Here is a 16452-nt window from a genome sequence, read left to right as displayed (position 1 = left end):
CCTGGCTGGCTGCTATGAGGTGATCTGTTGTGGTGTGTCCCTGGCTGGCTGCTATGAGGTGATCTGTTGTGGTGTGTCCCTGGCTGGCTGCTACTAGAGGTGATCTGTTGTGGTGTGTCCCTGGCTGACTTCTACTAGAGGTGATCTGTTGTGGCGTGCCCCTGGCTGGCTGCTACGAAAGGAATTCAGGACATGGGAGAATCACTAGCCTACAGTCAGATCAGATGTTCTCAGTCTCTAGTCGGCTCTAACTGACTCTAGGGAAATCTAGGGATTTTACAATATTGAAATTATCTGCCTAGGGCCATATCCAATTAATTGCATGGTGAAATCATTATTCCTGTTAATACAAATGACCTTGCTTTGTCGACAAAAAAAAACAAGACTAAAATGTTAGGGAGGGACTAGTGGAGAAGAGATCCAGTAGAACTAAAAAGACAATTATTTCACGTTTGGCTGCACTCTGAATTTTTGGCATGCGGCCAAGTGTAAAATCAGGCATTCCTACACCATCAAGGCCCGCCGAAATGCTGTTGTCGACTAAATCAACTGTAGGTTGACTAAAATCTTATTTTCTTAGGATATTTCATTGACTAAAACTTTTCAGCTAAAACAAATGTATTCAGAAAGACTGACTAAAAGTCTCCAAATGAAGACTGCCTGTCACCGTAGCAGCTAGTGAGCTCTCTATTCAGCAGCTTCCATAACTGGAGCAGAGGGATAAAGAGTTTCATAATTCTGTTTGTCTTCCAATCCAGGCCAACTGTGGCTGCTCTTTTGTTATCGGGTGGGTGGGGGGGGGCATTTAACACATTTAGACCTGAGGACGATTCTACAAATGCCTTCTAAATCCTGACAGGTTACTGAAAAACCTTATGTTTCTGTATCAGTGGTGCTCAATATTTAATGTCAAGGACCCCAAAAATTATATGTAATATGCCTCCGCCCCCCCCCCTCCCAAAAAACATTCACTCTGTACTATATTCAATGATTTGAGGCACATTTTCACGATTTTTTGGTGCCGTGCTATGAGCAGCCTGTGCTGCTGGTTACAAATCACCTGTGCTGCGGGTTACAAATCACCCGTTCTGTGGGTTACAAATCACCTGTGCTGCGGGTTACAAATCACCCGTTCTGTGGGTTACAAATGACCCGCGCTGCAGGTTACAAATCACCCGTGCTGCTGGTTACAAATGACCCGCGCTGCGGGTTACAAATCACCCGTGCTGCGGGTTACAAATCACCTGTGCTGAGACGGTTCGGTTCAAAGTTTAAATCACGGTTCATACAGGAGTATTCAACCGTGCAGGACCAGTGGTGTCATGCTCGTAGAACGCAGTACCACGCCGTGGTACCAGTATTTTTTTTGTCGTGCACGCGCAGGGACGGAACGAAACGGTGCATGTGCGTGCCGTGCACGCTAGAACGCGTCCCCCCCTAGATTCAAGAGAAGACGCACCTAATCAACATCGCGTCAACAGACTTTCCAAGACGCACAAAGTGCAGTGCAGTGGTCTAGGTTTACTGGCGCCCACCCTTCTATTTTCACGGCATGTCGTGTCAAGTACCGTGCCACTGCCTACTACTTTGCATGACAACAGGAGAGCTTTAAGCGTTTACCTGAGCGCACGGTAAGCATGCACACTTACAGCAGTAGGCTATGTCTCAGAAGAATGAGAAGAATGCCTCAGAACAGAATCAGATACATTCGTCCAAAGCAAACTTTTTAGTTTCGCTAGTGTGCAGTAAATATGTTTGTCTGACTATTTTAAGTCTACTTTTGTGTCTAAAACTCTCGTACACTGTATAACAATAGGCTTAGGCTATATCAGCTGTTCTGTGTTCTGCGATGCGCACACGCACGAGTGCACGTGGCGTCACTAAAATGCTGTGGTACCAGTAAACAAAATAAAAATAAACACCATGACACCACTGTGCAGGACCAACCGTACGTTCAGTTTAAAACCCAAAAGCGCTGCACCCCTGGGCCCGACCACAGTAGCAACAGCCAACACACAAGCAATTTATAGCCATTTCTACAGTTCTATGGCGATAAAGAGGGGAAAAGAACTGCCACGAAGTCATCATTTTGTCAAAAGACAATCACAATAACCTTGTTGAGAGACGTCACAAGTCATTATGTACAGCCTGGGCCAGGCAGGCGCAAAAAGATGAAAGGTGTCGTTAGGTTAGGAAAGCCATCAGCTGACATGCTTTAGGTTTGGGCTCGCGTAGCCAGCCTTCATCTGCCTTGGCAAAGGCATATGGACCCAGGCGGGTCCGATTACGTCTGGCCCCTCTCAATTGTGGGAGGACTTCACGGTCCGCAAGGCTCGGTTAGGTTAGAGCCGTCAGCTGGCATGCTTCACAGAGAACCTGGGTGGGTGCACCACCTGCACCCTGCTTAGAGACAGACAACTATCCAGGCTCTAAATGCCGATAGGAGGAGGTAACTTGTCACCTGACTCACTTGTATTAATTATTTATACAACTGTTCTGGAAAAGTTATGAATTATAATGTTTCACTGCCTTGAACTGCCATCCTGTTTTAATGTTCTATGTGTACTGTGTGCCTTTTTACTGTGTTTGTGTTTCATGTTACCTGCCTGTGTTATGCCTTGCTGTAAACCAAATCGCCCCACGGGGACAAACAAATAAATTAACCTGAACCAATCAGCACCCTGCTTTAGAGACAGACAACCAATCAGCACCCTGCTTTAGAGACAGACAACCAATCATCACCCTGCTTTAGAGACAGAGAACCAATCAGCACCCTGCTTTAGAGACAGACAACCAATCAGCACCCTGCTTTAGAGACAGAGAACCAATCAGCACCCTGCTTTAGAGACAGAGAACCAATCAGCACCCTGCTTTAGAGACAGACAACCAATCAACACCCTGCTCTAGAGACAGACAACCAATCAGCACCCTGCTCTAGAGACAGACAACCAATCAGCACCCTGCTCTAGAGACAGACAACCAATCAGCACCCTGCTCTAGAGACAGACAACCAATCAGCATTCAGCACCCTGCTTTAGAGACAGACAACCAATCAGCACCCTGCTCTAGAGACAGACAACCAATCAGCATTCAGCACCCTGCTTTAGAGACAGACAACCAATCAGCACCCTGCTCTAGAGACAGACAACCAATCAGCACCCTGCTCTAGAGACAGACAACCAATCAGCATTCAGCACCCTGCTTTAGAGACAGACAACCAATCAGCACCCTGCTCTAGAGACAGACAACCAATCAGCACCCTGCTCTAGAGACAGACAACCAATCAGCACCCTGCTCTAGAGACAGACAACCAATCAGCACCCTGCTCTAGAGACAGACAACCAATCAGCACCCTGCTTTAGAGACAGACCACCAATCAGCATTCAGCACCCTGCTTTAGAGACAGACAACCAATCAGCATTCAGCACCCTGCTTTAGAGACAGACAACCAATCGGCACCCTGCTTTAGAGACAGACAACCAATCAGCACCCTGCTCTAGAGACAGACAACCAATCAGCACCCTGCTTTAGAGACAGACAACCAATCAGCATTCAGCACCCTGCTTTAGAGACAGACAACCAATCGGCACCCTGCTTTAGAGACAGACAACCAATCAGCACCCTGCTTTAGAGACACATAGTGTTTCAAGTGCCACAGACAACGACCATAGATTTAGAAGCAGCCTAGTGATTAAGCCACAAGACAGAGCATCTCGCTGTCAGAGGTTCATTCTTGTTGAGACAGGCACACACAGAGACCAAGCAAAACGTGTGTGTGTGTGTGTGTGTGTGTGTGTGTGTGTGTGTGTGTGTGTGTGTGTGTGTGTGTGTGTGTGTCTAGTGTCTACATGTCCACCGCCTGTGCACGACACTTGGAACCTCATCACAGAGACAACCTGCCCTGGGCAGCACAACAAACGTAAACAATCTGTGGTGTGTGTGTGTGTGTGTGTGTGTGTGTGTGTGTTCCATTCATAGAAAGCATGTCTGACACAGCCTCACAAAATGCTTATCTGCTTTCCTGCAATCTGAACCAGGACACCAAGCTTTATAACCAATTAGCCAACATAATAATAATAATAATAATAATAATAATAAACTTTATTATAGCACCTTTCATGATATGAAATGCAGCTCAATGTGCTTTACAAAGCAATAAAGGAAAAAAAGAAAAGCAAGGGCATAAAAAAACATTAATATAATGTTATTATAATATGTTGTTATTATTGCCCAAGCCTTTAGAGAGATAACCAGTTAGCGTAGCTAACATTAGCCAGCAAATACATACATGTCACTAAGCAACTATACAGTGTAACAACGTTAGCATGTGTAGCTAACGTTGAGTGTTGACTGAATTCACAGACAATACAGCTGTGAAGTTCCACACAGAACAACAACATGACATGCTGCAATATTACCGTCTTATAAAACTGCTATGGGTGTTCTTTATGTTTAGAACCAGAGGAGGTTGGTGGGAATGCATCACATCCATGGAGCTATAGCTACTACGAATCCATACTTAGCAGCTGTTGTTGTTTGTTGCAGCCTGACTGACAATCACGTCGTTTTCAGGTGAACTAAGTGTCGACGTAATGCGTGTCTACACTTTTCTCAGCTGGGAAACACATGCGTTTATATTTATAGGTCTATATTATATTGATTTTTAACTACACAAAGTGAAGGAGCGAGCGTTTAGAATCAGAGAAGACAGGACGGTTCGGTCATGGCGGAAACTTCGACATGTTTTTGCACTCTCCTATTTACACTTATTTATATATATACACAAACGTTCATATTCCAAATGGTAAGATCTCACCCCAGAGACACGGATGTTACAATCCTCCTGGGTGTGTAGAACTAGGATATTGCTCAATAAAAGGGATTTTGATCACATCAGGGGACATATTCCCCATAGTTACGATGTAATCAGGATGCAGTACTGTACTGTACCGATAGGAACGCGTAGTTGAAAGCGTATGACAGAAATGGCCACCGCTGTGATTAAAATGCGTTTTTATTGAACAACACGGACGCTCCGGGTACTTCTACCCACCCGAGGACCCGTGTAACATCCATGGCTCTGTGGGCGAGCACTTTATATTTGAAACGTGAACGTTTAATATGTAGATTTAAAGGGTTTACAAATGGAGAGAAAGTTGCAAAAAATACCAGACTGGAGTTCCGCCACGACGCTTGATCTATCTATGGTGGCTCCGAGGAAGGAGGAGGAGGAGGAGGACGGTCACGGTATCTCTTGTGTCTTACCTTCCAGAGAACTGAGTGAGGTCCAGCCGGTCAGTCAGGGTGGAATAATAATCCACAGCGTGGAGGATCCACGGAGGATATGTTGTTGTTGTTTATATGTCTGTCTCTGTTGTTTGTTCTGCTCTGCTCTCCTGCTAACACGGCTGCCACAACACTGGAGGCGGGGCTAGTAGGAACAGCACTGAGGCGAGCACAGTGTTGCCAGATTGTGTGAGAGAAATAAGCAACCAGGACAGGTGACTATTTACAAGCAACTTTACAGGAAGAAATAAACATGCCCAACGTCGCTTATAATCGGCGGACATGGCAACACTTCTTCTCAAGGGAAGGAACCTGTGCTACCGCGAGACAGTACGAGGTTTGTGAGTTGTCCAATGGAAATAAGGATAACGGTCCAATGAAATCCAAGGAAAACGCTAGTGGGCGCTGAAAGCATTATGAATTAAAGAGATTATGAATAACTGTGGACCCTCTTGTAAACAAGTGTAATGCTTTATAGTTTATGGTGTCGTCCACTCACAGTTTTTGTATTGAGTTGTGCTGGAAATGTCTGTAATTCTGCAAACTGCTAATAAATACACGTGTAAAATAGCCTACAAGAAGCTAAAGCTGCAAAGCTTCAAACAGGGCATTAACACACACACACACACACACACACACACACACACACACACACACACACACACACACACACACACACACACACACACACACACACACACACACACACACACACACACACACACACAGTTTTCAGAAGATTATTTTTAATACATTTGAAAACTTTAAATGAGACATTCTGCGTGAGTATAGCCTACTTTCTTACTTTTGGTACTTTAAGTAGGCTATATTTTGATGCCGATACTTTTCTTTTTGAATTCCAGACTTTTACGTGACAGAGTATTTATATATTGCAGTACTACTTTAATTATAAGTAAAACATGTGCACCTGTTTTTTCCACCACTGAGTAACAAGTTGATGAATTGAAAATGGTGGACCCAATTGTAAACAAGTGTGTTTATGTATGGTGTCAGCTGTTTTTTTTATTGAGTTGTGCTTGAAATGAAATGTACTGTAATTCTGCAAAAATATAGGCCCACTTCAATCAATCTTCAAACAACAATAAATGTTTCATTGTAGAATTGATTTCCAAATATTGCTGTTACTTTGTTTGACGGAGTTATAATAAATATTCCTATCTTGATTTGATATCTTGCCAGTTTGTCATTCACTCACCGTGGTGTTGAAGCGCCACCCTGTGGCCAGTGAGTGTTACCACTATGGTGAGTGACGTCCGGAAGTAATCTCTTCTATCTATTTACAGTCAGACCATGGGGTCATATGCATGCATGCATATATATATGTCTACAGTAGCCTAGTTCTAGCAGCAATAAGCTACACTTTGGGGAATCAGAATTAATCAATATCATGCAGGGTGTGAGAAAACGTCAAGGCAATGATCTCCAGACCGCTTCAACAAAAAGGTTTGTAAAGAACTTATCGTCATTCATACTATAAATACTATAAGGCGAAGCAGTGCAAGCGATTTACTTTACTCATTGGTCCTGTGTTGGGTTAGATTTACATCAATCAATCAATCTATAGCCACCCTTCCTATAGTTTTACCTTTTACTAGGTTTCATATCCCGTTACTTATTACCACTGTCTGACATAATGTCTGTCTGTGTCTCGTGATGCCACTTCCACATATCAGACCAGCAGAGCATTAAGGTTGTTTACAGTTTATTATGATCATAATAATACTAATAGGTTCAGTTTGTTATGATCATAGACTTATAATAATATCTCATGATCATAAAGGTTATGATATAGTTATAGGTTATGAGCATATAGTTATAAATATAGGTTATGATCATAGTTATATAGGTTATGAGCATAGAGTTATATGATAAGGATCGTTTAATAGAGATGATTGATCTAAACCTCTGTAATGACTAGTGATTATAATATCTTGGCCATTGGTAGTTTTGTTTATCTAAATAAATCTACAAAACTACTGTAATTTATATTGTTTCTAACATACTGTAGAGCAGCTTTGGTTCAACTTTGACCCCTCTGTCCAGTATCACTACATGTGAGTGAGCAGCACAAACAGACAGAGGGGTCAAAGTTGAATAGATTTAATGACTGACCCCCACCCAATAAGGGAGGGGGGTGGGGGGGTTGGGACCAAGAACAGAGCCGAGCTGACTCTCATCAACTAGGTTTTACTTAACTTTAAGTATCATTTCAATGTGGTTAAATGTCACTAGCCACAGTGTCATTACTGCCGGTGCGACTATACTTTGTATCAGAATTGCAGATGATCCTTAACTATTTCTATGTGTTTCTATGTATTACCGTGTGTATAAATCACTCTGGATTAAGAGCGTGTCTGATGAATGCCAAAATTAGCAAATTGCTAAATTGTGTCCGTGTGTGTGCGTAACGCGTGCATGTATGTGTGTGTGTGTGTGTGTGTGTGTGTGTGTGTGTATGTGTGTGCATGTGTGCATGTGTGTGTCCTCAGCCGACCCGTGTCTTTGGCGCCAGCTGCTGGACAAAGACCCAGCGGGTTCCATCTGGACCTGTGGCTCTGGTTCACTCTACAGAACTGGATCCTGGACTTCGGAAGGCCTATTGCAATGGTAAGGGTTAATGCATGGGCATGCTTCAGTGGAAGAATGTTTGCAGTACATTATTATTATATTTGTATAACGCCTAATACAATATTTAAATGGGTATTTATTACATGATCTGATGAGCTCGTCACTACAAGCGCCACTCGCTTGTAGGTCTGCTATTTTAGAAAACCGAAGAACGACTGACATAGAAACATAGCTTTTTCTGAAAACTGTCAGGATATATAGAAGACATTTTTAGAATCTGATCTCAGTTCAAAATGGGTTAAGTGAAAGGTAATGATGATACAGTGTGACTGTCTGTCTCTAAATGTAGAATCCCCTGATATCGTTAAGTGTTTAGTGGGTTTTCTTATTGTTATTGTTCTGTGATGTGACAGATTGCACTTCCTGTGGAATGGTTTCCACTCAACAAGCCCAGTGCTGGAGATTACTTCCACATGGCTTACAATGTCATCACACCCTTCCTCATGCTGAAGGTATGTTTGTTTCATAAACAACGTCATCAAACACTGTTCCTAAAGTTTAAATACTAACATTATTACCAAAATAGACTAGTGTAAGAAACATTAAAGGTCCACTTCACCACGCCCGGCAGCACAGTTTAATGCAATGTATTTGTATTTTTTGTTGAATTACTCATGGCAAAGTTGTAAAAGTCAACAGTATGTATGTCCATAAAATAAGCAAGCAGCACGCGCAGACAATACACTAGTTTACAATACACGCATGCACGCGCACGCACATACACCCCCTAAAATCATACATTGAACACAAGGAAATCATCTCAATCGTTACTGTGTGTGTGTGTGTGTGTGTGTGTGTGTGTGTGTGTGTGTGTGTGTGTGCGTGCGTGCGTTCTAGCTGATAGAGCGCAGCCCCGCCTCCCGTGCCCCGCCCCGCTCCGTGGTCATTCTGTGTATCGTTACCATGGTGATGGGAGCGAGCATCCACCTGGTGGGAGACTCCATCAACCACCGGCTCGTCCTGAGTGGCTACCAGCTCCACCTGTCTGTCAGGGACAACCCAATCATCAGAGACCTCAAACCCGCCTCACTGGTAAGGCTTCGTTAACAAATGGATATAAATTACAGACACACACTGGGACTACATGTCACGCATGGCAACGAGGGCACTCAAAAGTGTAATTCAAAGGACAAGATTCTTGGGCAGAATTTTGTTAAGAATAGGACTCTCAGGACATTAGCTGGAGCCCTCATAATGCCCATGTTTTACTATGATTGTATGTCCTGTTTCTCTAACATCTCAATGGCACAGAAAACTAAGCAAACAACAAAGTAATTCCACTTCTGCTAGGCCTGGTACCAATGCCCCACCTATATGCAGAGCATCCTGATTTTTTGGAACATCTTCAAACATATGGGACACTTTATTAGAAGAACAGACAAACAAAAAAACGCTACAACCTCAGTAATCAACCAGTTAAATTAGGGTATTTTATGATGCGTCTCATTAGGGATTGCATTAACAGCTGCAGTACACCCTCCCGTCGCTGCAGGTGTGACAGGTCAACCCTGAGTGAGTGGTGTGATATATATTTTTATACATAAAATAATGTAATAATTTAATCCATGACACTAATGAACAACAATAATGTCCAAGTCGGACATGTGGTTGGACTGTAAAGCATAAATGCACAACTTGAGCAATAGGTGGCACTGTTGGCACATGAAAAAGAGAGAACCTTTGCTTGCCTGCCACTGGTGCCATTGCTACATAACCTGTCTGTAAATATCAAGTGGGATTGTGGATCTGCTGTTTGTCAGTGGGGAAAAAAACAACTTTAAAATTACAGTAGAGGACCAGGAGGCAAGCTCATAGAACTTGTAGGTCTGCTATTTTAGAAAAATCGTGAAAATGTGGCGCAAATCTTTGAATATTATATTCTTTCAAGTCCCGACTTACGTCCCAGTAGCTACCCACGATCAGTCCCACTAGGGAAAGATCAGGGCCACACAATCCGCCGCTCCCAAACTACTCTGCCGGGACTGGGAGGTCTGGCGTGTGGAAGGACTAGGGCTAGGCTCTGTGGGTTGACTCCTGCCCGGGCCCCTCCTACGTCTCACCAGGACTAGGCTCTGTGGGTTGAATCCTGCCCGGGCCCCTCCTACGTCTCACCAAGACTAGGCTCTGTGGGTTGACTCCTGCCCGGGGCCCTCCTACGTCTCACCAGGACTAGGCTCTGTGGGTTGACTCCTGCCCGGGGCCCTCCTACGTCTCACCAGGACTAGGCTCTGTGGGTTGACTCCTGTCCGGGCCCCTCCTACGTCTCACCAGGTCCACTCTTGCTCTCACCAGGTGCAGCCAGGACCTGTGCGAGTGTGCGTTGCACCAGACACTTCATTCAGGAGTGGCGGATTCTTGATACATGCTGATGTATTGAATACAGCATGAATACCTTCACGTGTACTTACTGTATGTGTGTTGTTGAACATCATGAATGAGTCAGGCGCTGCGTTAACACATAACCTTTCCTCTTCTCAGATCGACTCATTTGAGCTTCTGTATTTTTACGATGAACAACTGGGACATTTAATGTGGTAGGTGATCATTGTGGGGCGTTCACACCTGGGTCTTTTTTATCACTTTCTTTTTTATCATAGAGGCAGAGAATATCTGCAATCTACTGTAATCTAGAGAGTAACTGTAATCTACTGTAATCTATTACAGGTACATTCCATTCTTCATCATCCTGTTCATCTACTTCACCGGCTGCTGCTGCAGCCATGCCAACGAGGAAAGCAAGATCCCCTTCTCTGGTTGGCTGATACTGGGACCCAGCGCCCTCTACTATTGGTCAGTTTGTTACACATGCATTTACACATTGCTTCGTTAAAACAAAAAGGTAAAATCACTATATTGTGATTGTAATCATCGCTATAGAATGTTTTCTCAGTAACAGGAGTCTCCCTGTTTCTCCAACTCTTTAATAAATGTTTTCTCAGTAACAGGAGTCTCCCTGTTTCTCCAACTTTTTAACCCATATACTGCCTCCTGCTGGAAAAATTGGCAAAGTTTGCAGGATTGGCCCGTTTTGAACAAAAAGCCTCAAATCATGAACGCAGCGTGCAATTTACGTGAAATATTTCACAGACTTTCCTACTAGGCTGAGGAATATATCCCACCCTTTTCACATTGGCCTATTATAGCGACACCAGGAGGCCCCAACCTGACCTGCCCTGGTGGAGAGCTGTGCCCCTAAGGGGCACTTTATCTAGTTTACACTCTTCCAGTCAGTGGTACTTACTTTACTTTACTTACTAAAAGTATCAATACTGGTGACAGAAGGACACATCTTTCATGTGATTGACAGGTACCTGATGTCTCCATAATGATTGACAGGTACCTGGTGTCTCCATACTGATTGACAGGTACCTGGTGTTTCTTATGATTGACAGGTACCTGGCGACAGAAGGACAGATCTTCGAGCTCTTCCTCCTCACCTACGTGGCCATGGTCGTCACGGCGATGCGACAGAGGCGTCGAGGCCTGAGCCCGGACAGCAACGGGCGCTTCCTGCTGTGCTCGTTCAGCGTCACCGTGGCGCTGGTGGCGGCGTGGGTGGCGTTCCTCTGGAACGACCCGGTTCTACGCAGGAAGTACCCTGGGATCATCTACGTCCCGGAACCATGGGCCTATTACACGCTACACGTCAAGGACAGCTAGACCCATGGGCCTTTTACATGCTACACGTCAAGGACAGCTAGAACCATGGGCCTTTCACACGCTACACGTCAAGGACAGCTAGACCCATGGGCCTTTCACACGCTACACGTCAAGGACAGCTAGAACCATGGGCCTTTCACACGCTACACGTCAAGGACAGCTAGACCCATGGGCCTATTACACGCTACACATCAAGGACAGCTAGACCCATGGGTTTTCGAACCCGCAGCACACTGCCAGATTGGATTACCAGCCAAGGTGCCTGGACCGCTGATCCACGGCCCAGGCCTGATTTAATGGATTAAATAACCCCGGTCGTTCGGGGTGTTAAGTAATGGAGTGCAGCCAGCCTGCTCTCCCAGCATTTTCTGTTCAAATAATACAATTTGATGTGTATTATAATGGGCGAGGTTATTTCAATCGGTGACCGTGCACGTGTGTGACGGTGTGTAAGTGTGTGTGTGTGTGTGCATACGTGAATAATATGTGTGTATGTGTCTGTGTGTGTATACGTGATCGTGGCATTGCGCTCCACCAGCTATTCAATCACAGCTACTGTATTTGTAATAAAATGAAAATAATTATGTTTGGTGTTCTTTGGGTTTTACAGGCGACTTATGCAATATGCATAGTAGATAACCTCCAGTCTAGGGTTAGGGGAAAGCACAAAGGAATACTTATTAATATTTATTTATTACTAAACAAAACTGAAAAGGTTTACAGTGACTGATTATTATGGTGACATAATAATCCCCCCATGCATGGGGTGAGTAATCCATAGGGGGGGGGGGAAGTATTTTTGGGGTGAACTATCCCTTTAAGGGGAAAGAAAGGGAAAGGATAACAATGATGGCATATCTGGTATCTTTGTTTCCGCAGCAACAAGCTATTAGATTACGTACGTCGTAAAGGGCCTAGGTAAGGTAGGTAGGGAAGGTAGGTAGTGGACTTTGGAACCTACACAGAGCACGCATCTTCCAGGAAGGGATCGCAAACTTCTGCCTCAAAGAATAATGGTAAGAACACAATAATGTATGTATTTGGCTCAAGTCTCTTTATAAATCTAAAAAACAGTCAAGGTTTTGTAAGCCTATCATTTCACGTGACGATAGTTTTGTTTGATTGATTTGAATAGGCGAGGCAGAAATGTAAACAGTATCTACAGAGTACAGTCAAGCACTTACTTAAGCACAGGATATCAGCTAAATTCTAATAATCATACAAAAAAAAGAAAATATGTAGGTTACAAGTTGTGGGGGGAAAGAAGGGGGTTATAAAGAATACCAAACGAGTCGCCCCTTTACCAACTCGCCCTGGGCGTACAGCCGGCGGAACTGCTGTTTAAATTATGCTTAAACGGTTAAACCTAACGTTATTCAAAAATCAAGAGGCGAGATGGTTTAGGGGCGACTGTACCTGATACCGTTATAAAGGGGTAGTAAAAAGGAAGGCGGGGGATAGACATAGCCTGGCTAAAGCCAGACCGAATCAGCCGTTGGCACAATTATTTTTGCCTGACAGTGTGATTTGAGTCTGGCTTATTAGCCAGGCTAGGGCAGACAGTCACTTGACTAAGGGAGGAGCGATCATAGGTGGATTAACATGATAAATAATAATAGGTGACTCCTCTTAACATGATAAATAATAAGTGACTCCTCTTAACATGATAAATAATAAGTGACTCCTCTTAACATGATAAATAATAGGTGATTCCTCTTAACATGATAAATAATAATAGGTGACTCCTCTTAACATGATAAATAATATGTGACTCCTCTTAACATGATAAATAATAGGTGACTCCTCTTAACATGATAAATAATAAGTGACTCCTCTTAACATGATAAATAATAGGTGATTCCTCTTAACATGATAAATAATAATAGGTGACTCCTCTTAACATGATAAATAATATGTGACTCCTCTTAACATGATAAATAATAAGTGACTCCTCTCCACAGGCCAAGTTTTTCACGCCAGGTCAAATCAATGGTAAGTTGGTGTTTGTTTTTTAAACCATGAACAGTGAGTTTTAGTCACCTGAGAAGAAGAACATGAATTATGGGAACATAATATATGATGTCATGTCCGTGTGGTACGTTATAGATCACAAGCTTTAATTGGCCATATTCTTATGTCACCATAATAATCAGTCACTGAGAAGCCCAGACGTTTTGTTCATTCATCCCAGATGTAAAGTAAAATAATAAAAAGGTCAATCTTGTCACTCTGAATGTGACCCACTACTTTTATAAATGCAATTCTGTCATCAATCACTACTTTCTATAAAAAGTAACATAATATAAAAGTAAAATAAATAACATCCTCAAGAAATATTGAAATTCATGATTTCCATTTTCCTCTCCTATGCACTCCCTGCGGGCCACGTATAGTCGGTCACACCACTTAGAAAGAAAAACTACAACACAGTTATAATCATAACGGACGATTGGAATCCTTTCTCACTGTGGTTCCAACCCGGAGGATGCCTTTCCTCTCCTTCCACAGAGCGGTGGGATCTCATCCCAGCCTGTATCCTGTTTACATTCATCACATGTACAGTACAGTACAGTAGTGGTTCACAGCAATAAACAGGAAGCATGCACTCCATGCTGTGCTGTGTGTGGATATAGCAGTAGCACAGGTCACTTGTTCAATGAGTGCATCATGCATACTGCCAATCCAATCCACTCTATTTATAAAGCACATTTCACAACTCAGGGTTTACACACACACAGCTAGGCCTGCAGTTTATACTCCTTGAGGAAGTATAAACCTTTATGAGATCACAGAGATACTGAGGTGCCAGAAAGACCGTTCAGTGATATTAAAGACAAACAATAACATCTTAAAATCAACTCCAACACGAGCCAGTGAAGAGAGGCCAGAACAGGTGTAATATGGACACGCCTGCGGGATCTATAATAAAACACACACACACACACACACACACACACACACACACACACAGCATCCTGCAAGGGTAATGCGACGCTTGCCTTATTTTTCATCCCCGCAGAATTCAAGGAATGTTTCTCCTTGTACGACAAGAACCAGAAGGGAAAGGTCCCCACCTCGGACCTGATCACCGTGATGCGCTGCCTCGGAACCAGCCCCACCTTCAGCGAGATCGAGAGACACCTGCAGGTCCATAAGATAGGTACTGTACCAGGTCCATAATATAATGATGTCATGTCAGTGTGGTACGTTATGGATATAGATCACAAGCTTTAATGTAAAGTAAAATAATAACCTCGAGTCATGGCTACAGAAACAGGAGATATAGGCTCCTGCCCTATGGGCCTCATGGCTACAGAAACAGGAGATAGGCTCCTGCCCTATGGGCCTATATGGGCCTCATGGCTCGGCAAGGCTTAATAACTTACTAATCCAAGGCGCTTTACATAAATTACATTCATCCATTCACACACCTTTACATAGATTGTACGTGATTGGGTGAATTTCACATACTGTACCTTTACATAGATTTTGTGTATTCTGGATTGTAACATTCTGCAGATAAGACGGGCGCGCTGGACTTCTCCACCTTCCTGACCATCATGCACCGTCAGATGCAGCAGGAAGACCCCAAGACGGAGATCCTGGAGGCCCTGAGGATGAGCGACAAGCAGAAGAAAGGCTACATCCAGGCAGCCGAGCTACGCACCAAACTCACCCAGCTGGGCGAGAAGCTCACCCACAAAGAAGGTTAGAGCTAAACGCACCAAACTCACCCAGCTGGGCGAGAAGCTCACCCACAAAGAAGGTTGGAGATTCTCTCCATGATCCTGAAAGTGTGGAGAACAATTACAGTGTTGATTCTTCAGAGCAATTTTGTTTTATTTCATTTTGTCGACTAAAATGTTTGTTTTGGCGGATTGATGGGATCCTATAAGGGTCGATTTTACACTTGGTTGCATGCTGAAAATAGCAGATCTACAAGCTTATTTAGTTGTTTATATTCTATAACTTAGCCATTGAGTTCTCACAGATATTACAGGCTATTATTATACGACCTTATACGACCTATAACCCCCCCCCCCCCTGTGCCCCCCCCTGCTGGGAGAGCCCTTGAACCACCGCCGCCACCATGGGACAAGTAGGCCTATTAACCCATTCTGACCTGAGATCAGATTCTAAAAATGTCTTCTACATCCTGACAGTTTTCTGAAACTGTTTCTATGTCTGTCGTTCTTCGATTTTTCAAAAATAGCAGACCTACAAGCTCGTAGCGCGCCACTCGGTGGCGCGCTATGAGCTTGTAGATCTGCTATTTTTCAATAGCTAAAGCATGACATGCTAAAGTTAAAGTTCAAGCTTTATTTGTCTCCCGAGGAAGAAATTTGCCTTAGACAAAGGACCCGCATGCAAGCGTAGCCCTTATGCCCTGCATGTCACCGCAGAGCAGCCCTAGCTAGGCCAGAGAACCCCTGTTACTGAACCAAACCATGGTAATTATTACCTTCACCCACCTTATGCTTGACGTAATATTGTGATGTGGCAATAAAGCTCGACTCTTTCTTTGTTTCTATTAGTGGACGACCTGTTCCGAGAGGCCAACGTCAAACCAAACGGCACGGTGAACTATGAAGAGTTTACCAGGATGGTGACGCTGCCGCCCGTCGACTACTGAGTGTCAGCGCCAAGCTCCTTTTTATTGTTTTATTTAATAAATCAGTGCTATTCAAACCTTTACGTCTGTGTGTGTGTGCACGAGTGTTCGTGCGCGTGTGTGTGGGGCGGGGGGTGTTATAAATCAGTGCTATAGAGCGTCGCAGACACAGGCGAACGACGAGTGGCCCAGGAAATGATTCTCCATTCATTTTCTCCATAGGCTTTTCAAAAAGTATTTATATA

General features: G+C 43.8%; 3 protein-coding genes across 4 annotated transcripts in view; 2 read left to right on the top strand and 1 right to left on the bottom strand.

Annotated features, from left to right (window-relative positions):
* glceb (glucuronic acid epimerase b) overlaps window positions 1-5422 on the bottom strand; it is a 36099-nt gene extending 30677 nt beyond the window's left edge. For both annotated transcript variants that reach the window (XM_080764216.1, XM_080764217.1), the window contains exon 1: window positions 5266-5422. The gene's annotated coding sequence lies outside the window, so the exon portion shown is untranslated. The remainder of the gene's footprint in view (window positions 1-5265) is intronic.
* A 1264-nt stretch (window positions 5423-6686) lies between these two features.
* cln6a (CLN6 transmembrane ER protein a) lies at window positions 6687-12059 on the top strand. The gene is made up of 7 exons (XM_080772128.1): window positions 6687-6750; window positions 7797-7914; window positions 8289-8387; window positions 8773-8967; window positions 10414-10469; window positions 10600-10725; window positions 11328-12059. The coding sequence occupies exons 1-7, from the start codon at window positions 6695-6697 to the stop codon at window positions 11593-11595; spliced, it is 918 nt and encodes a 305-aa protein (XP_080628254.1). The 5' UTR covers window positions 6687-6694; the 3' UTR covers window positions 11596-12059.
* A 1554-nt stretch (window positions 12060-13613) lies between these two features.
* On the top strand, window positions 13614-16228 carry calml4a (calmodulin-like 4a; the record flags this gene model as incomplete). The annotated part of the gene is made up of 4 exons (XM_080762816.1): window positions 13614-13620; window positions 14615-14755; window positions 15115-15303; window positions 16131-16228. 4 exons carry the CDS (start codon window positions 13614-13616, stop codon window positions 16226-16228), a joined length of 435 nt encoding a protein of 144 aa, XP_080618942.1.
* Between the last annotated feature and the right edge of the window lie 224 nt (window positions 16229-16452).

Source organism: Protomyctophum bolini, assembly GCF_963924005.1.
Source record: "Protomyctophum bolini genome assembly, chromosome: 1".
Lineage (NCBI taxonomy): Eukaryota > Metazoa > Chordata > Actinopteri > Myctophiformes > Myctophidae > Protomyctophum > Protomyctophum bolini.
Note: the sequence above shows the minus strand (reverse complement) of the source record. Positions and strands in the feature narration are given on the sequence as shown.

Coding starts and splice junctions, on each gene's coding strand:
- cln6a (XM_080772128.1), top strand. CDS start 6,695: ATGCAGGGTGTGAGAAAACGTCAAGGCAATGATCTCCAGACCGCTTCA. Junction 7,915..8,288: donor TCGGAAGGCCTATTGCAATG/GTAAGGGTTAAT, acceptor GTGATGTGACAG/ATTGCACTTCCTGTGGAATG. Junction 10,470..10,599: donor CAACTGGGACATTTAATGTG/GTAGGTGATCAT, acceptor AATCTATTACAG/GTACATTCCATTCTTCATCA.